This window comes from Sceloporus occidentalis, unplaced genomic scaffold, assembly GCF_023333645.1.
Source record: "Sceloporus occidentalis isolate IW3139 unplaced genomic scaffold, rSceOcc1.0.p SCAF_10, whole genome shotgun sequence".
In the NCBI taxonomy this organism is placed as follows: domain Eukaryota; kingdom Metazoa; phylum Chordata; class Lepidosauria; order Squamata; family Phrynosomatidae; genus Sceloporus; species Sceloporus occidentalis.
In genome coordinates, this window is record NW_028316990.1 from 31,084,126 (window position 1) to 31,107,020 (window position 22,895).

At 43.2% G+C, this 22,895-nt stretch overlaps 1 protein-coding gene across 1 annotated transcript in view; it reads right to left on the reverse strand.

Annotated features, from left to right (window-relative positions):
• Nucleotides 1-304: 304 nt before the first annotated feature.
• Nucleotides 305-22,895, reverse strand: part of LOC149306334 (cilia- and flagella-associated protein 70-like) — a 28,162-nt gene continuing 5,571 nt past the window's right edge. Inside the window, exons 7-28 of the mRNA XM_089540694.1 lie at nucleotides 20,992-21,174; nucleotides 20,537-20,631; nucleotides 20,257-20,356; nucleotides 19,715-19,873; nucleotides 18,635-18,787; nucleotides 17,516-17,596; nucleotides 16,041-16,132; nucleotides 14,373-14,433; nucleotides 13,761-13,952; nucleotides 13,399-13,530; nucleotides 12,022-12,147; nucleotides 11,702-11,835; nucleotides 10,549-10,664; nucleotides 9,574-9,762; nucleotides 8,758-8,919; nucleotides 7,747-7,868; nucleotides 7,044-7,196; nucleotides 5,915-6,076; nucleotides 4,989-5,078; nucleotides 3,370-3,471; nucleotides 2,058-2,105; nucleotides 305-979 (exon numbers count right to left, since the gene is read on the reverse strand). Coding sequence (XP_089396820.1) covers nucleotides 899-979; nucleotides 2,058-2,105; nucleotides 3,370-3,471; nucleotides 4,989-5,078; nucleotides 5,915-6,076; nucleotides 7,044-7,196; nucleotides 7,747-7,868; nucleotides 8,758-8,919; nucleotides 9,574-9,762; nucleotides 10,549-10,664; nucleotides 11,702-11,835; nucleotides 12,022-12,147; nucleotides 13,399-13,530; nucleotides 13,761-13,952; nucleotides 14,373-14,433; nucleotides 16,041-16,132; nucleotides 17,516-17,596; nucleotides 18,635-18,787; nucleotides 19,715-19,873; nucleotides 20,257-20,356; nucleotides 20,537-20,631; nucleotides 20,992-21,174 — 2,733 coding nt within the window. The 3' untranslated portion in view covers nucleotides 305-898. The remainder of the gene's footprint in view (nucleotides 980-2,057; nucleotides 2,106-3,369; nucleotides 3,472-4,988; nucleotides 5,079-5,914; nucleotides 6,077-7,043; nucleotides 7,197-7,746; nucleotides 7,869-8,757; nucleotides 8,920-9,573; nucleotides 9,763-10,548; nucleotides 10,665-11,701; nucleotides 11,836-12,021; nucleotides 12,148-13,398; nucleotides 13,531-13,760; nucleotides 13,953-14,372; nucleotides 14,434-16,040; nucleotides 16,133-17,515; nucleotides 17,597-18,634; nucleotides 18,788-19,714; nucleotides 19,874-20,256; nucleotides 20,357-20,536; nucleotides 20,632-20,991; nucleotides 21,175-22,895) is intronic.

A 22,895-nucleotide genomic window follows, 5' to 3' on the forward strand; every position in this document is an offset into this window, starting at 1 on the left:
CAAGAAATCCCTATCATAGGGTTGCCATAAGTCGGAAATGACTTGAAGGCTCACAACAACAACTAGGTTGCTACAACTTAGCACCCAAATCCTGTGTGAGTGACTGTCAGACCCATCACCTCCCAACCGAACTCCATGGCTAAACAGGGATTTAACTCACTGACTCCCTAGTCTAAGTACAACATAGGAGCCACTGCGTCACATTCTGCCTTTCTGAGTGTTCAACAACTACACATTACATTACGGTTGTTTTTCACAGAAAAAATGACTCTGACGATTTTATAAATCAATATGTTTTTAATTGAAAAGCAATTCAGCTCCAGTAGGCGTTTTGGAAAGCATGCCAGAGTTGTTATTTTTTAGCTGAATGATGTTCTTGCTGCTTCATCAATGCGCTGCGGAATTCCCTAGACTAATGAAGATCTGTGAACATCTCAATCTAATAATCTAGGACCACCAAAATGGTCTCTTCCCTAGTCCTAGTCCCCTGACACCAAATGGGTACAGATGTACTCTTCTCCTTCCAAATTGGTGGACCTAATGAATTCCAGTTATGCTGGGGATAAAGGTTTTCTGCTCCAGGACGTCTTGGCCTTGTTGATTCCACATGGACCACAGGTCTTTGTTATGAGCATTAAGTTGTCCCAAGGAAGCAAGTGTTTTCCGATAGACCCTTCCTGGTCCAGGGAGCTGAGAAACCTACCATATGGAGGCCTTAAACAACAAACTTATATTCCTTATAGAACGAACTTGTATTCTTTGGGATGTAACTGGTGTTACTAATTCAGGGCATGCAGACTATGAGCACGGATGAAGCAATGAGGTGTATCTTCTTACTCTGTAACATCTAAACCTTTCTTCCTCCCTTCCATCAAGAGTGTCCATAAAACAGAGGCATTCAGAAGGATGGATCCCCAAAGCCAACATCTTTCTGCACCTGTCTGATCTCCTGGAGAAGGTCCGCATTGGCCAGTTCCAGCTGCAACGAAAGGAGAAGAGGGTGAGACCGAGGCGCAAATCAAGGGACTATTTAAAGATCTGTCAAGTATGCTTTGGTTCCAGGAAGAAAATTGAGGCAGCTAATCCCTCCTTCAAGGCCACACAAGACAAGCAGAAATGGTTTCGTGGTCAATCTGCCAAGTGGAAGTTATCAAATATGGCATCTTGCGTCAGGATGGTAAGAGAGCAGCGAGCGAGAGCAGCTGACTCAGAAATGCCACGTTTAATTCAGCTGCATTTTCAGTATGCCATGGTCCTCACTTTTCATTATGGAGGCATTCAGAACTCAAGATGAAGCCTAACACACGTCGAGTATAGTGTGTGCGGGCGATCTAAAGGAGAATCTGTTTTTATACTGATATCTAAACACAACCAGAGTTTTAAAAAGCACTTTAGCAGAAGAGTTTATCTGTGCCTAGACAATTCACAAAGTAATTTACAGTGCAGTTCTATAAAAGCTAAAGTGTATTAAATGGAATGTGCTTCCAAGTCATTAAATATAGTATTGCAGTTTTAATTAATTTTCCCACAGTTGTTTCAACCTTCTGATGTGGCACACATTGCACCACACCGGGCAACTGGCAACAAGGACATTGGAGAAGACAGTGTTGGAGTGTCCACAAAACTAGCTTGGAGAAAAGAAAGGTTGTGTTTGCATCAGGGCATCTTGCTTTCAGAAGAATACATGGCCCCAAACAGATAGGCCAAACTAAAGCTGCTTCAGGTCACTTTGGAAGCATGCTGTTTGACACACACATCTTAAGAGACCAGAAGCTGCGTCAAAGCTGCACTCCAGTCCCTAGTATGAAATGCATATCCAGTTTGGCCATGGAATTAATTCATTAATTCTGGCTTTCAAAACTGTGACCTGCTAGTCGGAAGTAGGCTCAAATCTACAAAAGCTTGTGCTACCAGCTTTTTCATTCATTTAGTCTCAAAGGCGCTACAAGATCTGATTTTTTAGACTAACACAACTATGTCTCAGAGAACCTCAGAGCAAATGATACACTCCTCCAAAAATGCAGCAAACTAGATAGAGAGGGGAAAAAGTGACAAACCTTGACGGCATATTTATATGACTGTTCTGCTTCCAGTTGCCTTCCACCCTAAAAAGATATAAACAAAACAGCAACAGGAAATGTTGTTGACTTTTTTTTAACCTTATAAATGTTCCTACATTTTCTGTTCTGAAAGAAAGCAACCTTGAACCACTCCACGTACAAATCAAATCTTGGAGGATGCGCTCTTTCAAACCCACAAAGAAACAAAAGGAAAACCACATGAAGTCTGGAGATTAGGGACTCTGAGTACTTGCTTCCACTGGGAGCATCCTTGAGCATCAACTATTGACACCCCTAGTTTGCCACAAATACAGTTTGGATCTCTTCATAGCATTCAGTACCATATGTACCCTTCTGCATTGCCAGAGGAGTTTGGGAATCAGAGGCATTGTGCTTCAGTGGTTCTGTGTCTCTCAGGCATGTTCCAGATGGTGGTGCTTGGAGATAGCTGTTATATGGCATATCACTAGGTGCCATTCTATCTCCAGTGTGGTTTAATATGAAACCACTGGCAAAGATATTATGGAAGCATGGGTCTGGGTGCTATCAGTATCCTGATGACACCCAAATATACTTCTCTATGCTGTCAACAACAGCATCTGCTACATATAGTGTGTCTCCTTTGAATTAACACCTGGAGGAGGTAATGGCTGGATGAGGAAAGTCAAACTGAAGCTGAATCCAGACAAGATGGAGTGCGTACTATCAAGGGTCCTAATGTGGGTGTGGAGATGTCTCAACCAGTCCCTGGATGGGATGGCACTTCCCCTGAAAGAATGGGGGTGCTCCTGGATACATCGCTCCGAATGATGACTCAAATAGATGTGACAGTCGGGAGTGCTTATTATCAGCATTGGCTGTTATGCCAGCTGTGCCCCTTCCTTGAAGTGAAGGACCTAAAGATGGCAATGCACACACTGGGCTGCCCCTATACCAAGTTCAGAAACTTCGATTAGTTCAAAACATAGTTCCATGTTTTCTTTGACCACCCCAAGACTATGGAATGGCCTGCTGTCAGAGATTTGTCAGCTTGAGATGCTGTCTGAATTTAAGTTAGCAATAAACTCTCTTCCGGCAGGACTATGCAGATTAATTTTAAATTATGCTTTTCAAGTATTTATGGATGGATTTTAATTTGTATTGGTTTCACATCTTTTAACTGATGTTATGTGTTGGGTTACGGTATTTGTTGTTGTTCCCTGCCTGAATCCACAGGGAGAATTGGTTAAGAACTTCCTATCATCATCATCATCATCATCATCATCAATCTCCTGCTTGTTGCTGGAGAGAAGGACCTTTGGGAGCTCACCTGCATGCAGACTAGAGCCAGATATGCCCAAACTTCGGCATTGTTGTTGTTGAGAGCATTGGCTTCAGAGAGGGCATCTTCTGCCTCTGCCATCTCCTTTAGCTTTGGAGAGGAAGAAATAAACTTACTAATGGAAAAAAACATGAACTTCAGGAGAAAGACTTCACAGCTTCTCTAACAGCCCAACCTTCACCACCCCATCATGGATGTCTAGGAAAACTCTAGCAGCTCAGCAATGAGAGAAGCTTGCACATTTTAGGACTGAACACCAACACCTCCTTGTAGAAACAAACTGTAGATATTGGGACACAACCAGCTCATGCTCAGGGTCACGAATCAGCAGAGATGCACAACCTTCTTGGTTTTGAGGGCCGTATCTGGCACGGAGCCATAGATGCCAGTGAAACGTCAGGAATAAACTCTTCTAGAACATGGCCACATAGCCCCAAAACCCCACAAAAAACTATGGATGCTGGCCATGAAAGCCTTCGGTTTATATGTGCAGAAAGGTGCTAGGAAATGCAGACCCATGTAAATAAAGAAAAAAAACCAAGTTATAGTTACATGGGTTCTGGCATCACCATGGTTACCCAAAAGACATAATCCTTTAGAAAAAAAGCATCCGTGAAAGATGTTTGATATTGGCTGGTAAGCTGCAGTTTTCGTGCAAGAGCAGTTGGCACCAAATAGCCCATTCTGGGGCAAAATATTGCCCATAACAGCTGGGGAAGGGTCAAAAGACACTGCCTTATATGATGTCAAACCACAGGCCCATCTGGCTCACTACAGAGGAAAAATAAATGGTCAGAAAATGTGTTTTGCAAGTGTCCAGAAACACTGACGAGAAAAATTTCAGCGTGACGAGAATCTTTGCAGTTCCGGACTTATTTTGCACAAAATGTATGGGTTTTATGCAAAAACAGCAAAATGATGCTTCAAACAAACATTCACATGCAAATCCTGCACAGTCCTGAACTGTAAACAGTCTTCCAAAACGGCACAGTTTTCAAAAATTTTCTCGCCATGGGAAGGAAATGAAGCTACCCACTCCTCCTTTTTCCTAGGGAAAAGCAGGGGTTTAAACGGACATTAGTTTGTGAAAAGCGCACAGTTGGGGTGATCCCTGTGAATGATTTGTTGCTGGTTGTTACCTGTTTATTGCCGGGATAGGTCCTCTTTAATCGCAATGTGTGTGAAAATCTTCATGGGCTAATGTCCATTTAAACCCTCGTGTGATAAAGACCTATGACTGGCAGTGGTTCTCCAGGATTTCAGATGAGGATTTATTCTGGAATCAGGGATTCCAGGGACTAAAGCTGAGACCTTCTGCATGCAAAAGTTGTGCTCTGCCCCTGTCACCTTCCTAGTTAAGAATCCTTGCAGGTATTCCACATGAGATGGGAGCATGTAAGAGCATCAGGCCTTATCGGTAGTCAAGCCATGGGCACATCCACTATTAGCTAAACTCCCTGGCAGTAGTTTTCCCAGTGTTTTACATACAGGACTTTCTTTGCTTTCCCTGAAGATGCTAGGGACAGAGCCTATGACCTACTGCATCCAAAGCAGGAGCTCCATCACTGAATCAGGGCAATTCATGTCAAAGGAACTTAGACACTCACCCTATAACAGGCAATGCCCACTCCCAGCCAGGTGAGACACGTTGGCGATTTCTTGCTGGCTACCAGGTAGATGTTCTTTGCCTTGTCGTACTGCCAAAAGAAGAGATTGGCAAGTTATGCTCCACGCTCTGGTTGTTTGCACTACTACAGCCTGTTGCTTGAAAGAAGCTTTCTCCTCTGGAAGGAATCTCTGGATGAATTGCCAGAGGCAGGTGGCTGGGAAAGGCTCAGATATTTAGGGAATTGGAAACTGGAAACAGAAAACTGAACTGAGAGAGAGAACAGAGTTTACGTTTTTGAGGACACTTGGAGTTTTTGTTTTACGGTGGTGCACATTCACTGGGGTTAGGAGCTCAGGACCCCCGTGAAAGTGGAACAACTGCACATAAGAAGCCACTAGGTTTTTCAACCTGAGAGAACACCTCTCTAGGAATCTCTGATGAATCTGTGGGAATTTGACCATAGAATTGTGCTGGAGGACCTGCAAATGCCTAGAGAAGTGTTCTCTCTAGGAAGCTCGGGGTTCTCCAGTGTCACTCTATGGTCAAATTTCAGAAGGGTCACACTGGAGGACTTAAGAGATTCCTAGAGAGAACATAATAATGACGTATGTGAATAATCAAAGCTTCAAAAGTCAAAGTCGCAAACCTGGAGAGACGACTGTATCACTATCTGCTCCTTATACAATATTTACATTGTGTTTTAAGGGATAGAAAAAAAAGACCATCCCCTCCTAATGTACAGACATATGAAGTCGGCACATGCTGATGGGGGAATTTGAGAACTGTTGTCTCAAAGTAACTTTTCCAAGCTCTATTCATAGGTACACTGTCTCTGCAAAAGGAGGGTCCATTTAGCTACCATGGCCAGATCACAAGTAACCCAGAGTACCTCTTTTTCATCTGTTTTTTCAGCATCCTCCTCACCTCCTTCTCTTCCAGATAGATGGAACCCAGTCTCAGGTATACAAAATGGATCTCTTTTGCATCTGTCACAAAACTGATGGTTCGCTCATAGCAAGCCTTGGCTTCACTGAAGTTCCCAGTCAGATAGGAGAGGTGGCCTTTCTGGGCCCAAACATCTGGACTCTGCAGAAACAAATGATGGCAATGCCAAGGGAATGGGGTTAATGTTTCAAAAGATGAAGCCTCACTATGCACTGTGAAATGGTGAAAATGTAAATAATAATGTCAAATGGCTAAGAAATGGGCATGGTAGCATCTGAGATATCATTGAAGTGATGTGGTCTTGAGAACCAGTGTGGTGTTGTGGTTTAAGCATTGGACTATAAACTCTGGAGACCAGGGTTCAAATCCCAGCTTGGCCATGGAAATCCACTGGGTGACCTAGGACAAGTCACATTTGCTCAGCTTTGGAGGGAAGCAAAGGCAAACTCCATCTGAACAAATGTTGCCACGAAAACTCCATGCTATGCTTGCTTTAGGTCACCACACAACAGAAATGACCCAACAACCACTTGATTCCGTATGCTGCCAATTTTAGGGCATTGATATTTAGAGTGGAGTGTGCACTTTTCAGGGCTTAAAGGATCGGGGCGGGGGGTATCAATCACATTTATATTTTTTGCACGGAGAGATCCACATCTGTGAATCGATTCAAAATCGATTCACCATTCCCACTACGTTTTAAGGCAGTAAATCACTCTGTGACCTTTAAGTTCTCATTGGACACTGTTCTGGATCAAAATGGAGGCACCTCCATTTCCTGAACGGTGGCTGCACGATCCAAATCAATCCGATAGCACATTCACACTATCAGAGATGCGGATCGTTGTGGTTCTTAAGAAAAAGAATTGCTAAGGGATCCGGTGCCAAATGCACCGGTTTAAATGAGCTTTCTGGTGGGCCCCCCCACAAACTGCACTGAGTACAATCGGTGCAAGTCTGAATGACATGGAAATAACCTGGTTTCCACACCGGGTTATTTCTTGGTGTGAATAAGAAGGCTGCGCTTTCCTTGCAGCATCTTCAGTGGTGCCTTCCTTGTACTGGAGGGCATGGCGGAGCACAGCTGGTGCTAAAAGGAGATACTTGCCAAGTAATCAATCTGGACAGCCATTTCAAGGCATTCCTCTGACTTGCTGTACTCCTTCTTGAGCAAGTACGTCTGGGCCAGCACCAGATAGTAATCGCAGCTGGGACCGCCTTGTGGGCAGAGCAGTTCGTGAGCCAGTGCCCTGTGAACAAACTGATTGGGGAAAGCCAAATAACGTGAAATGATTTCACACGACGTCGCACAAAACCCGCCATTAAAGTGGTTACAAAGAAACATTCACGTGCATCTTTCTACTTTCGGGATTGCAGTGACCATGCATTTCTGATACCACTTCATTTGCGCAATTGCGTGTGATAATCACTCGTGCAATTACTCGCCACTTTCGCTTTATTTGCGGGATGCTTTAAATATGCTTTAATCTCTCTTTAATGCCGAAATTAATCCCAGTGTGATACGGTAAACTCCTAAGATTACTAAAACTTTATGAACCAGGTTTAGCGATTCTTCAGAGAGAAAAGGGTGCATCCTTTTCCGTTCCACCTTAGTTGGGAGCATCCCCATAATCAAGATATCAAAACCCCAGCAAATTAATTTGCAGCCCCATCATTTAAAACTGGTCCCTCTTACGATTGCTAACCCTTTAGATGTCAATGAATTCAGGCTGACAAGTCTGGAAATTCCCATTAAATAAGATCATGGCTGTCTTGCAGCCACCTTTGCCCTCCGGTTTTTCTACACTTACCTGAAGGGCATTGACTTCTATCAAGAAATTTATTGTCTCCATAAAGATGGTGATGGTAGGTTGGGGGGGAAGCACCGGGGGATGTTCTGCTTCAAATGTAACCCCAACAGGTTTGGCTGCCTCTGAAATGAAAAGAAAATATCTAAGCGTTTCAGGATGAACTCTATGATGACCTTTTTTCTTGGTTAAAGAAAGAGAACCAAAACAACAATGACACAAATTTTGAAAAACAGTTCAATAGAAAATTTCGATACAGATCGGCCCCCTGTCCTTGAATATATGAAGGAGCAATGGGGCAGTTTTTGTTGTTGAACGATTGAAATACTATTATACTACTTCAGATTAATAGATTACATCAATACAGATATCTTTTATAAGTGTGTAGATAAGAAATGTAATCGTGAGAAGTAGAGATTTGGGATATGCAGTAGGGGCAACTAGCTAGTTTTAATGCAGTCGTTGATCAACAGATAACAAGATTAAGTTAAAAGAAAGAGATTGTTAAAGTCGACATCGGTTTAGGGGAAAAGGAAGTCAGGTCTAGATTTATGAAATGAATGAGTCTAGATTTATGAAAGGGTTGTTGTCTTTGGGTTAAGGGTAGGGGACACTAGAGTAAGGATGTTTGTGTGCTTCTTAATGTGTTGGGAGTTTATCAAATGGGAGGAATTTCTCTTAATTTTGAATGAAAAGAAAGTGGGGCCAGAACGCATTCACATGAATTTGCTAGTTCGGCGAATTTACGTGAATTCAAATTGCGTTTGAACTGACTTCCCATTGCTCGAAAATAGCTAGCCATTGCCCAAAATTGTGTGCGATCACCTCTCATGCATTAACGTTAAACCCTATGATTGCATTCGGACTGACTTCCCATTGCCCGAAATTGTGTGTGGTAGTCTATCACGCAATAACGTTAAACCCCATGATTGCGTTCAGATGGACTATACTTCCAATTTCCCTTGTCTGATAAACTCCTTGGTCTCCTCCTGCCCCAAATGTGTGGCCTCTAACCTTTTTGAGTGCTCATCTTGAGTTTACTAGTAACCGTTGATAGCCTTTTGGATGCCCTCCGCACCACTAGTTGTTCCTCTTCTGGGTGAGAAAGGTTTAAGGTGGTTGGCTCCAAAGAATCGGGTTGGATTTTCATGGAGGTGTCTGCAGTGTCTTCAGAAACTAAAGGGAAATCAGCAAAAAAATGAGAACAACAAATAAGCAACTTATCCAGCCCTTGGCAGCTTCATCTCTATTCAATAGGACAGAGGTCTTACGATCAGCAGAAACAAACTGGCTCCCCACAATCCCATGTTTTGTTTGATTTTAAAAATACCAATTGTCTAGGGCTCTGGTGATTTTCTTGGGTTAACTAATGGTATGGACAATCAGATAACAGCTGGATGTGTAGTCAACATGTGCCAGGCATAGAGTACCTCAAAATGCAAAGGAGGGCCCACATGACGCCATGCGACACACTCCATGAACATAGAAATCTAGCATGTTAGGGAGAAGGAGTGTGGCTTTCTCCCTAACCAGTTATGTGGTCCATCTCTCTGCAGGAGAAGCGAATGAGCTCCTACTTGCAATCTCAAATGGTACCGAAAAGATAGAGGTGCCATCATTGCGCAGTGTCACTCTGACAACTGGCCTCACAGAGCGAGGATAGAAGAGAACATTCATAGTGTCAAAAGGCCTGTTAGCATTATGCATTCTGCACATTATGAACATGTTTTTGCTGTGAAAGAATAGGCGCTTTAACTTTCTTTGGGCCCAAACCACCTTATTTTACAGCCCATTCTCTGCCAACTTTCGGCAGACTGTGCCTCAACATACTCAGTTCTTCCCCAGCCATTGTGATAGACTGGGCTCTTGAACTCGGGGCAGATACGTTCTTCCGTCCTCCGCCATCTGAACTCTCAGGGGGCGGCTTCTCCTTGGCCAGGCGAGCTTTCTGAACTTTGGAAGCCTCCCGAAATGCCATCTCCACCTGAATGGGGTTCTCCTGCATATCATAGAACAGCCCTTTGGGAAAAGCCAGAAAATTACATGAGGACAATTATTGGCGGATGGAAGAAACTCAACTCCAACTGTCCACTTGCTTTAAAGCATGGGCTGTATGTAGTCTCAGCGCCTTTTCACACCGGACTTAAACCAATCCCTGGAAGCATTCCCAGTATTTAATAGGAAAGAAAGCACCTGGGGATGCTCCAAACACAACAAATGTAAGAGTTTACCATCCACCCCTCTCCACAATCCCTGCCAACCCCTCCAAAAATGAAAAATAAAACCAAAGACTGAAAATACATAAAGTGAAATTGACACGTGTTGAATTTACTGAAATAAAACTGTCCCACTGCAATCTGAATGGTGTTATTTCCTGAAAAAATGTTAAAATTTAAATATGCATGAATGTGCAAATGACAATACACACACTTAAATATTTTTATTCATGTTCTGCGTCGAGTGTGGGGTGACATTCACATGTAGATGTAAAAGAGGGTGCCAAGGGTACAAAGTTTGAGCACCATTGGCTAAAGCAATGAACCTGAGACGAGGAATAGGCAAGCTATCAGGCTGTGAATGAATCAGATGCACAGCCAAGCATTCCTGGGGACAAACTTATTTGAGCCTTAAAATGTCTACCAACATGTAGACAGACTCCTTTAAGTTTTCAGTTTAAATTTAGTTCCTGTACAGGATTTGTCCCATGCGATCAACTCCCAAGTTATACACAGTACTGGTGGATATAACATTGCGATAAATGCATCAACAAGCTATGCACACGCACACACACAAATCTAGTTGTACCTAAGATAGTCCAGGCCACAATGCTGGAGGGATGTATGCAGGTGGCATTCTCAAAGAAGACTTCAGCCTCTTCGTAGTTCTCAAGCATCACAGCCAAGATGCCGCAGACCAGCAAGCTGAGTAGACAAAGACCAAAGAAGTGGGAGCCCTTTGCAAAAACAGGCCTTTGCGCAAAGACTGGTGTCATGACAATTCCTTATGCTGCAGCTATGTGTGCTGATTCAGAACAAAAAAACCACAAGGCCTTCCACGGAGTTTACCATCACATCAATGTTCCTATACATTTAGCAGTAACCCCCATAAACTAAATGGGACATATTTCTCTGGAAACATGCCTAGGGTTGCACTGTTGCACTGGAACCTGTTGGTTTCTCCCAGCTGGAGCAGACCTTGCTGAATGGTGAGCCAACATATAGGTAAATCCAATTCAAAGGCAATACTCTAGTTGGGACTAATAATAGGATTCAGACCTTAGACTGTGACAAGCCACAAACCTCTTCTTTAATGAAGCAAAATGAAAACATTAAGTTGGATCCAAATTATGTTAGCTGAGCTTTGTCCATACTGAAATCAATGTGTCTTAATTATGGGTATATCTACACTGTAGAATATAGTTTGACATTACTTTAAGTGCTGTCACTCGATCCTATGGTAACTTTAAAAGTAACTTTCCAGATTCTATATTGTCATCTGTGGCATTATGCTCAGAGTATATGCTACTTAAATGTCAAAGAGGGAAGCATTTCTCCACTCCTCTGCTATACAAACCCTCTGGCTTTGTGATGCATTTCTGAACATAGCCCCAGATCCATCATCATCATCATCATCATCATCATCATCATCATCATCATCATCATCATATTTTCTTATGGCCTGTTACAGACTGCCAAAATAAAGCTGCTTCGGGTCTCTTTGGAGCTATGCTGTTTAAATGATGCATGCATCCTAAGAATCCGGAAGCTGCACCAAAAGCTGCACTCTGGTGCTTAGGAATGGAGTGTGGCTTTGGTGTGAACTCCAGACTCTTAGGACCCATGCATCATTTAAATAGCATACCTCAAAAGAGACCCGAAGCAGCTTTATTTTGGCAGTCTGTAACAGGCCTATATTTTCTTATACCTTTCTCCCAATATAGGGACTCAAGGCGGCGTACCTGGGCAGGTGATTGGGATTCAGCGCAAGGGCTTCACGGAAGCATTCTTGCGCTTTGAGAGTGTCTTCGGTCAACAGACAAAAAGCACCATAATCCAACCAGCTTCCAATATCTTGGCGATCACGGGCCAGTCTCTGCGAACACAAATGCCAGTACCACAAGGTTGGATTTTTAAAGGGTCTGGGATCACAACAGAGACGCCAGAATGCCAAAGATTGAAACTTCCTTTCTCAACATCTCCAACCCTGCCTTAAAAACAGAGGTCCTTTTTTGTGTCCCTGCAGCTGCCCTGTTTGGGGAGAAGTAGAAAGTTCTTTCACCTCCTGATAGTAAGTCGATGCCAAGGCATAGTCTTCATTGGTTTGGGCTTCGCGAGCAAAGAGCCGGAGTTGTTCAGAGGTGGTAAAGGCGGGAGCAGGAGGGCTTGGGCTCTGTTGCGATAGCACCTGGCCAAAAGGGAGGGAATCAGAAACGCATTACAGTCGGATCAACCAAGGCAGAGGTTTGCTGATGTTTAACCCTCAAAAACGAAAAGCACAGATATAGGATGGGGGACACCTGGCTGAATGAAACTACGTGTGAAAGGGATCTAGGAGTCCAAGTAGACCATAAGTTGAACATGAGTCAACAATGTGATGCGGCAGCAAACAAGGCCAATGCGATTTTAGGCTGCATCAATAGAAGTATAGTGTCTAGATCAAGGGAAGTCATAGTGCCACTATATTCTGCTCTGGTCAGGCCCCACCTGGAATATTGTGTTCAGTTCTGGGCACCACAATTCAAAAAGGACATTGAGAAACTGGAGCGTGTCTAGAGGAGGGCGACTAAAATGGTGAAAGGTCTGGAAAGCTTGCCTTATGAGAAACGACTCAGGGAGCTGTGTATGTTTAGCCTGGAGAAGAGAAGGTTAAGAGGTGATATGATAGCCCTGTTTAAATATTTGAAGGGATGTCATATTGAGGAGGGAGCAAGCTTGTTTTCTGCTGCTCCAGAGACAAGGACCTGAAGCAATGGATGCAAGCTACAGGAAAAGAGATTCTACCACAACATTAGGAGGAACTTCCTGACAGTAAGGGCTGTTTGACAGTGGAACAAACTCCCTCGGAGTGTAGTGGAGTCTCCTTCCTTGGAGGTCTTCAACCAGAGGCTGGATGGCCATCTGTCGGGGATGCTTTGATTGGGATTTCCTGCATGGCAGGGGGTTGGACTGGATGGCCCTTGTGGTCTCTTCCAACTTTATGATTCTATGATTCTATGATTTTCAACAGGTAAGGAGGGTTCAGATGACTATTTCTTTCATCAGGAGGACCTTTAAGCACATGTATCAATAGGGACCCAGAACCCATTTTCATGCATTTCAAATGCCATATGGCAAAACAGGGCTAGCAATCCCTTTGTGTGTTCTTTCAGGGCCATTGCATCCCAAAGCCAAGGATTTGACACGACCTGAAATAGCAGGCTTTGCTCTGAATACATTTTCTCCCTTTTGCCTTCGCTTTAACTTTGCGTTATTTTACTTTAACAGTGACGTTGTCTGATAAAGTTCCCGCATTTGTGGGTTTTTTCCTAATTTAAATCTAGTTTGAATCCCGTTTTTGAGCAGGATTTTGCACGTGTGATAAACTCCAATGGAAAACTGGCAAGGCCAAGCCAAAGCACTTTGGAGATAATAGTTTGCTTTTTCCAACCTTGCCTACCTGATTCAAAGCAACATGCATCTGATCTATCAAGTACACATACAATTCACTCAGGAATGCTTGGAGCTGGTCCAGGTTGTCAAACGCTTTTGTTTTCAAGTACTTCTCTCGGACAATTTTCACAACTGCGTGCTGGAGGAAATACAAAGCGAGAAAGAGTTGGAAGGAGGAAGGGTAACCAGGGGCTGGTTGATTTCCATCGCTCCGTGAGACTAACCCAGATAGAAAGGATGGAGGCATTTAAATGTTGAGTAAGAGGCAAATACACAGGAAAAATGTCAGGGTTGAGCAAGCGCTCGGAAACAATAACATTTTCTTACAGACAGCAAGTATGGGTGAATCAAATAAAAGAGAGCTCATACCTTGAGTTGCTCCTTAAAAGCGAAGTATTTTCCAGAGCTGTTGAGCTCATAATTGAGTTGGCATTTCTGGTCCTCCAAGGTGTGACTGTCAATGACAAACCCTTCTGCCAACTGCCTTCCAAACAGCTCATGGTACTCATCCAGAATGGATGCAGCAATGCTGGTAACCTGAGCATGGTAGTCTTCTACTGCCTAAAAAGAGAGAGAGAAATAAGGAAATATTTTGGGATGAACTCAATCATCTGTCTTGAGTGAGGTCTCTGTATGTATAGTTGGCCCTCCGTTTTCATGGGGATCCATTCCGGACCCCTTGCAAAAATGGAGGCTCGCGCATATTCAAGCCTCATAGGCTTGAATGGGACACGCCCCCATGCGCATGGCCCAGGCGCATGCACTGGGTGCAACCACCCTTGGAAATAGTGCAGGTCGGCCCTCCACAGATACAGTATTTGAGGTTGTGGATCAAATCCGCAAGTTACAAGGGGCTGCTGTATGCGCCGTCTATTTATTTTGCAGAACTGAGTTTTTCCTGGCATGAAAGTGACTCAGAATTTTAATTTTTGTGAGCCGGAGTTCAGAAAACCCAAATAATAGACCTGCTCTTCACCATACCTTCTTGGCTCCTGCGCTCTTTCGGGGGAGCTGAGGACGTGGAGGAATCATCTCCTTCACCCTGCAAGAAGAAGAAGTTGTTCCATGCTGTTATTACATTTACTATACATTACATACTTTAACCATTCTTCAATAAGCCAAGCCCTTCCTCCAGTCCATCTGCCTTGGTCCAGGCCTCAGAGGTTGAGAAGATCTGCTGGACCTGATCCTATTCCCCACCACCACTCCCTTCTCCTTTTGTGTCGTGTCTTTTAGATTGTAAGCCTGAGGGCAGGGAACCGTCTGACTAAAAAAATTATGTACAGCGCTGTGTAAATTTATAGCGCTTTATAAATAAAGGTTAATAATAATAATAATAATAATTACATACATATCCATATTTTACCTTAATGTCTCTTAAAAACACGACAGCAGGTTTTTTACATCATTCAAAGACATCATATTACCGTAATTCAAGGATAGTCAGTTTATTAGAAAACATCTTCTTCTTTTTCTCGCAAGGTGAAGGACATGATTCCTCTATGTCCTCAACTTCCCCGAAGCTGACTGCCCTTGAATTAATATGACGTCCTTGAATTACATTTAAAAAACCCTGCTGTTGTGTTTTTGAGAGAAATTAACTTAAAATATGGATATGTATGTATGACCAGGGTTTGATTCCTAGCTCAGGCATGAAACCCACTGGGTGACCTTGGGCAAGTCACAGGCTCTCAGCCTCAGAGGGAGGAAATGGCAAACCTCCTCCGAACAAATCTTGCCAAGAGAACCCCGTGATAGGATTGCCGTAGGGTTGTCATAAGCTGTTGTGAAGGCACACAACAACAAAAAAGTGATCTGTTGGCATGAGCAAAAGCTCTCATGAGTCTCCAAACTTCTTATGGGGAGGAAGATTTTGTTGGAAGAAAGCTCTGTTGGAGCTATCCGAGGCAGTGCAACACTACACTGTGATTGTCAGAATGAACTTCCCTTAGATGTCTGCTATGCTGAGCTCATGAACAGAATAGAATAATAGAATCCTAGAGTTGGGAGAGACCCCAAGGGCCATCCAGTGCAACCCCATTCTGCCATGCAGGAACTCTCAATCAAAGCATCCTTAATAGATGGCCATCCAGCCTCTGCTTAAAGACCTCCAAGGAAGGGGACTCCACCGCTGTCAAACAGCTCTTACTTAAGTCTTAATGTTTAGGTGGAATCTCTTTCCCTGCAGCTTGCATCCATTGTTCCATGTCCTATTCTCTGGAGCAGCAGAAAACAAGCTTGCTGCTCCCTCCTCAATGTGACACCCCTTCAAATACTTAAGCAGGGCTATCATATCACCTCTTAACCGTCTCTTCTCCAGGCTAAACATACCCAGCTCCCTAAGTTGCTCTTCCTAATGTCAAGGTGGAATCTCTTTTCTTGAGCTTGCAACCATTGTTCCGTGTTTTAGTCTCTGGAGCAGAAGAAAACAAGCTTGCTCCCTCCTCAATGTGACATCCCTTCAAATACTTAGACACAACCTAAAAATTAAGACTCTGCAGTGAGTGACCTACCTCAGCACATGGAATGAACAATGGAATTAACCTGAAGGAGCATCTACAGCACACCTTGGGTTGAATTAGCACTTTATGAAGCATTTTCCTTGACCAACCTACCCCTTCTACGCATACATCCCAAATCATTGCTCACCGGCTGGCAAGTTCCTCCGGCAAACGCTTGGGCACCAAGGGTCTGTCCAGTGCAAACTCTATCACCAGAAATGTTCCACTTTCTGCGTAGTGCTGAAAAAACAAACAAGTTGACACATGCTCAGCATCATGGCTCACGTTTTAGAATACAGCTTGAGCCTCCCTTATCAGAAATGCTTGGGATCAGAAGCGTTTTGGATTTTGGAATATTTGCATGTACATAATGAGATATCTTGGAGATGGGACCCAAATCTAAACATGAAATTCATTTATATGTTTCCTATGCGCATTATGCACATAGCCTGAAGGTAAGTTTCATAAATAATATTCTAAAGAATTTTGCGCATGAAACAACGTTTGTGTATATTGAACCATCAGAAAGCAAAAGTGTTTATCTCTGTTACTCATGTGGACAATTTCGGATTCTGGAGTATTTTGAATTTTGTAATTCTGGTAAGGAAGACTCAACCTGCACTGCCATTCATTAAATTTAAATCATTTCTGAATCTATCTCTTATATTAAAAAAGTATTTGATCTTTTACAGTCAGATGCATCAGTCCCAGTAACCATGGCTACTGTTAAGGGGAACTAGCTGTATTCAAATGGCTTGGCATGAAATACCAAGACATTCCAGCAAATCCAGGCTTTTCGAGCCTGCAAGGAGCTCCCAGATGGCACACAAACCAACATGGCGTTAACCAAAGAAAAATAATATACCATCCCAGCCACCAATTTAAATATACCAGAATATCCCACTCTGATTTGCCTAAAACCAAACATCATATAGTTATCTATATGCAACGTGAATCCATAGCGTAGTGTGGTATGCATGAAGTTTGCATTCATGTGTTCCTCTCTTCTTCCTCTCTCCTTCCTTTCACATGCCCAAGCATTCAAAAACATAGCCATGTTAGTCTGGGGAAGCAATGGGCAAAGGGATCTTGCAGCACATCTACCAAAGCTCCTGCTACCAGCTTCTTTCTTTCAGTTAGTCTCAAAGGTGCTACAAGATCCCTTTGCACGTGCTCACACTTAATTACAGTCACCCCTCCATTTTTGCAGGGGATCCATTCCGGACCACCAGCAAAAATGGAAATCCACCGATATTTAAACCCTATTGGCTTGAATGGTGGCGCGCCCCTGCGGGCATCCATGGATGCATGCCCCATTTTAAGTCCCACCATTTGCCCCTCACGAATAAGTGAGGGATGTGGATTCAAAGTCTGAACAAATGGAGAGATGACTGTAGTTAGCTGTGAGTCTACTCATGTAGAGGCCTGCTAATCCACATCTGTGGACTCTCACTGTGGGAGATGCATTCCACAGATGTTCAGAGTCACCCTGTTATTTATTCAAACATACTGTACATTGCTGTGACCCAAATCTGGGTGCCAGCACTGAAAACAAGGTTCCAGACTCAAGAGTAAGGTCTGAATGAGTAACTCCCCTGCCATCCATTTAAGGAACATACCTACCTGCCCTTCCAGATTCTGAAAAATAGACATGGCTGCGTCTATGGTGGTATCTGATGCGTCCTTTCTCACAATAGTTGACACCTTATAAAAGAAAGAGAGGATAGAGTTCTCACCAATCCAAGACCCAGCACCCTTGGGCAACATCTGTCAAATTAAAACCCATGCTTCTGCTTTGGCTAGAATTACTAGTGCCATGTCACCTTGGAGAAATCTCTGCAGCTTCAGGTTTTAGAAGAAGCAAATAAGGTTGGCATGAAAAAACAACCAGCACTCTGCCCTGACATCCCACTTTATTTCTCCACCATCACCCTGACCATAAGACCTCCAGCTGGATGGATAGATTTCTCTCCCAGCTTTTGGCTGGTGCTATCCCTGATTCTTCATGCAATGTAGTCTTGTGCATGGAGAATTAGCTACCTGATCTGGCTCTAATGCTGCAGATGTTCCAAGAGAAGCCCACCAGAGCCCACTGACTGAGGTGGGGATTGTCAGAGGAGATCTTGCCAAGGAATCCCACATCAAACATTTTGCTGAGGAGCCAAGTCTTGGTTGGGAGCCTCCACAGGTTGACAAAACACAGCAATTCCTCGGTGGAGTTTATCACACTGGGGCTAATTTCGGCATTAAAAAGAGGTTAAAGCACATTTAAAGCATTCCGCAAATAAAGTGAAAATGTGCGAATGCTTATCACATGCAATTGCACAAATAAAGTGATATTGGAAATGTATTTTCACTGAAATCCCGAAAGTAGAAAGATACACATTAATGCTTCTTTGTGACCACTTTAAAGGCGGGTTTTGTGCAACATTGTGTGAAATCTTTTCACATAATTATATGATTTTTCCAAGATATTCGTGGGATAAACTCCTGATCTCCTTTGTGTGATAAACTCTAGTGTCTGGTGAGGCTGCGATTTGACTCCAGGAACAATCACAGACTCCTTCTCCTCCCTTTTCTACTCTTTATCCAGGAGTCAATAGCATCTCTTAAGCGTGGGAAATGGGAAGGTTGACCAGAGCATGAGCTCTTATCCTCTCTTGCTTCTCTTGCCGACTAAATTTCTCCTTCCGATTTATCAGGACATCATCTCTTGTCCATGGAATTTCTCTCTGTACTCACCTTTCTTATGATGGCTTCTTTACCAGGCTTGTCATCCTTGGTGTTCTTCCCAAGTAAAGCTTTCGTATGTGGGACATACATGCCCATGGGTCCAAATTTATTGAGCGTCCCCTGGAGGCCAACATCACGAAAAAGACTGAAGAGAACCTTGGTCTGAAGCAAAAGAGGACAGAGGAAAACTGTTAAGACTGTACCATCAAGTTGTGTGTTGACATGAGTTTATCACACTGGGGCTCATTTCAGCATCAAAGAGAGATTAAAGTGCATTTAAAGCATCTCACAAATAAAGTAAAAATGACAAATGATTGCATGAATGTTTATCACATGCAATTGCGCAAATGAAGGGATATCGGAAATGCTTTGTCGCTGAAATCCAGAAAGTAAAAAGATGCACGTTAATGCTTCTTTGTGACCACTTTAATGGTGGGTTTTGTGTGACTGTGCGACTAGCTTCTATCTAGTGAGAACTTAAACTCATCATCCTTTTTGAACTTGTGTTGCCCAGAACTGGAGATAATATCATTCCAGGTGAGGCCTGACCAAAGCAGAATAGAGTGGCACTATTACTTCCCTTGATCTAGACACTATACCTCTATTGATGCAACCTAGATGTTAGAAAAAGCTCTTGCTTGTCTACCTCTTTGCTTGCCAACATCTAGAAAGCTGACATTTTCTGAGTGAAAACATTCAAAAGGGGAAGAGATGACCAAGAGGTGACATGATAGCCATATTTAAAGATATGGAAAGGTGTTATATGGCCAACTTGTCTCCTATTGCTCCAGAGACTATGACATGGAGCAGTGGACTCAAACTGCAGGAAAAGAGATTCCACCTAAACATTAGGAAGATCTTCCTTACAGTAAGAGATGTCTGACAGTGGAAAATGCTACCCTGGAGAGTGGTGGAGTCTCCTTCTTTGGGGGTCTTCAAACAGAGGCTGGATCTGTCAGAGATGTTTTGATTGAGAGTTCCTGCATGGCAGAATGGGGTTGGACTAGATGACCCTTGGGGTCTCTTCCAACTCTATGATGCTATGACAATCAAAAAGGAAAAGCAAGGTTGCATAGGACAGGTTCTTACCTTTTCAAACACCTCACTGTCATGGTAGGCTAAAACTCGGAAGGCTCCCCGAATCCGCTTCACTCCAGGGTACAGTAAAGGCACTAAGTTGACAAAAGCTACACCATGAAAAGAAATGGCCTCTTCCTCGGCTCCTCCAGCGCCACCTCCTCCGCCTCCCTGGAAATTGATCGTTTTATTAAGACTGATATTATTGTACTTGTTTTAATTTGTTGTAAATCAAAACCTGAGTCCTGTGTTGGGAAATGGGTGAGAAATTACATCAATAAATTCCTCATCTCCGGTTCCAAAAGCTCAAGAGGAGTTAGTAGAGAAAGTAAAAAAAACACAGAATAAACAGTGGAAGCCACTCCCCACCTTTGCGCTTTCTAACCTTGCAGCACTTTAACAAAAGTGTGATGACATTTTTCTTTGGCAGCCTTCCATTTTCATTTTCAAACTAGGATATTAGCAAGAACGGCCTTCTATGGTATACTGTTTGGCCTAACATTTGGCTTATCTAACTTAATCATTTTCTCCCAGAAGCGAAATACATGTTTTACCTTCTCTCCTTTTCCACCTTTTCCTTTAGTGGAACCGACCATAGGAACTCGGGTGATCTCCACAGGCCAGTACCGAGAATCTGCAATCCGCTTTCGAAAGCTACAATAGAAAAGAAAGACACTTAGGATTGTTCCAAGGCATATCAACAAATCAAATGAATAATAATAATAATAATAATAATAATAATAATAATAATAATACCAAAAATCAACTGACCCCAAAAGAGGATACTTCCCCAGATGCTCATTGTTTTAACTTATATACAAACCCCAGACTCACCAGAGTACAGCTGCAGGGTCTAAGTAACAGCGCCTTTCCAAATCCCACACGATCCGCTTTTTGACAATTTCTCCCTGAATCCTGACTTCCCTGTCCTAAGAAAGAAAGAAAGAAAGAAAGAAAGAAAGAAAGAAGTGATTCTAGAAGCCTCCAGCACTGAGAAAACCCCAGATTCCCCATTAGATAAATTAGCTATGGAGTTTATCACACAGGAGGCATCCCATGCAGAAATGGGATTTAAAACAGGATTTAAAACCTCGGGCCTCGACTTGTATATGAGGTCAACTCATATATACGATAGGTATAATGATCATTTTCAGCATTTATATTCAACACCATAAAACAGGATTCGGAGATGTGGAGGGGAGTCTGGCTTAGCCTGGCTGCTATCACAGTTCTACGATTCCCAGCAACTATTTTGGTGATGCTCTCTCCCTCCACTCTTGCAAAGTTACCTCCGCTGCGGTCAGCTCTCCATCCTCTTCCTCATACGGACCACCGACGATAAAAGAATCTGGGATGTTCAGCCCTCCGGATGTTAAGATGTTGGCGACCGGCCATTTCTTTGGTCGGGGGACTGGTTCTTTCTCACCTCCGAGTTTCAAAAGCCCGTTCCTAAACACGAAAGGGCATTCTTTCTGAATGGATTGAAAAAAAAGGCCCTTTAATTCACGGAATAAGCAAACTAATACAGTTAGCATAGAGCAAGCTAGGAAGAAGGCGGCACACATACACTTTAAAAAAAAATAGTTACACTGAATGCATGGAGTGCACTTCTCCATGTTCTGCCGGCTGGTTACAATACAATCATTCCAGCATGGCATCCTTCAACTTTCACAAGAGCAAGGCTAGCAAGAACATGAGAATAAAAACAACCACCATACTGTGGAGTACTGTGTCCAGTTCTGGACACTGCAATCCAAAAAGGATGTTAAAAAGCAGGAGGGTGTCCAGAGAAGGGCCACCAAAATGGTGAAGGGTCTGGAAACTGTGCCCTATAAGGAGCGACTTAAGGGGCAGGGTATGTTTAGCCTGGAGAAGAGAAGGTTAAGATGTGATATGATAGCCCTGTTTAAATATTTGAAGGGATGTCATACTGAGAAGGGAGCAAACTTGTTTTCTGCTGCTCCAGAGAACAGGACCCAGAACAATGGATGCAAGCTGCAGGAAAAGAGATTCCACTTCAACATTAGGAGGAGAGAGGGTTGTTTTACAGTGGAATATGCTGCTTTGGATTGTGGTGGAGTCTCCTTCTTTGGAGATCTTTAAGCAGAGGTTGGATGGCCATCAGTTGGGGATACATTGATTGTGAGTTCCTGCATGGCAGAATGGGGTTGGACTGGATGGCCTTTAGGGTCTCTTCCAACTCAATGGAGTTTGTCACACAAAAAGGATCCTGTACAGAAACTGAATTTCAAGTTGATTTTCAGACATGTCAGGGTTAATAAGCAATAACACAACATAGTTTTTGGTGGGTTTTTCGGGCTATGTGGCCATTTTCTAGAAGAGTTTCTTCATGATGTTTCACCAGCATCTGTGGCTGGCATTTTCAGACAATGCTGGTATGAAAGAGAGTGGGAGATACACACACACACACACACACAGGGGCACATATATATATACCCAACTCTCTTCCATGCCAGCATTCTCTGAAGATGCCAGCCACAGATGCTGGCATAACGTCAGAAACAAATAATAATAATAAATAATAAAACTTTTATTTATATCCCGCTTTTCAAGGCAATCAAAGCGGCTCACAACATATTCAAATCCACATTTACAAAATTATGTCCCAAATTCCCCCCTTAAAACAGGATTAAACATGTACAATTAAAATATCTATTTAAAACACACACACACACACACACAAAATACGAGGACAGAGCGGTGGGCTGGTACATGATGTGGGGGGCAGTCATTCTGTGGCCGGGCACTTTATTCGGGAAAGGCCTGCCGGAAGAGATCCGTCTTGACAGCTTTTTTAAAGCTGTCTAAGCTTGCAATTTGACGGATCTCGTCTGGCAGACCGTTCCATAGTTTGGGAGCAATTGCAGAGAAGGCCCTCTGGGAAGTAGCAGTTAGTCTGTTTTTTAAAGGCTGCAATAGATTCCTCCCAGAGGACTTGAGGGTACGGGGCGGATTATATGGAAGCAGGCGATCCCTCAAATAGGTTGGACCCAAGCCATGTAGGGCTTTAAAGTTTATAACCAACACCTTGTACTGTGCCCGGAAACTAATAGGCAGTCAGTGAAGAGATTTTAAGATGGGTGTTATTCGGTCACTCCTAGTTTTTCCGGCGACCAGCCTGGCTGCCATATTTTGCACTAGTTGAAGTTTCCAGACTAGGCACAAGGGTAGC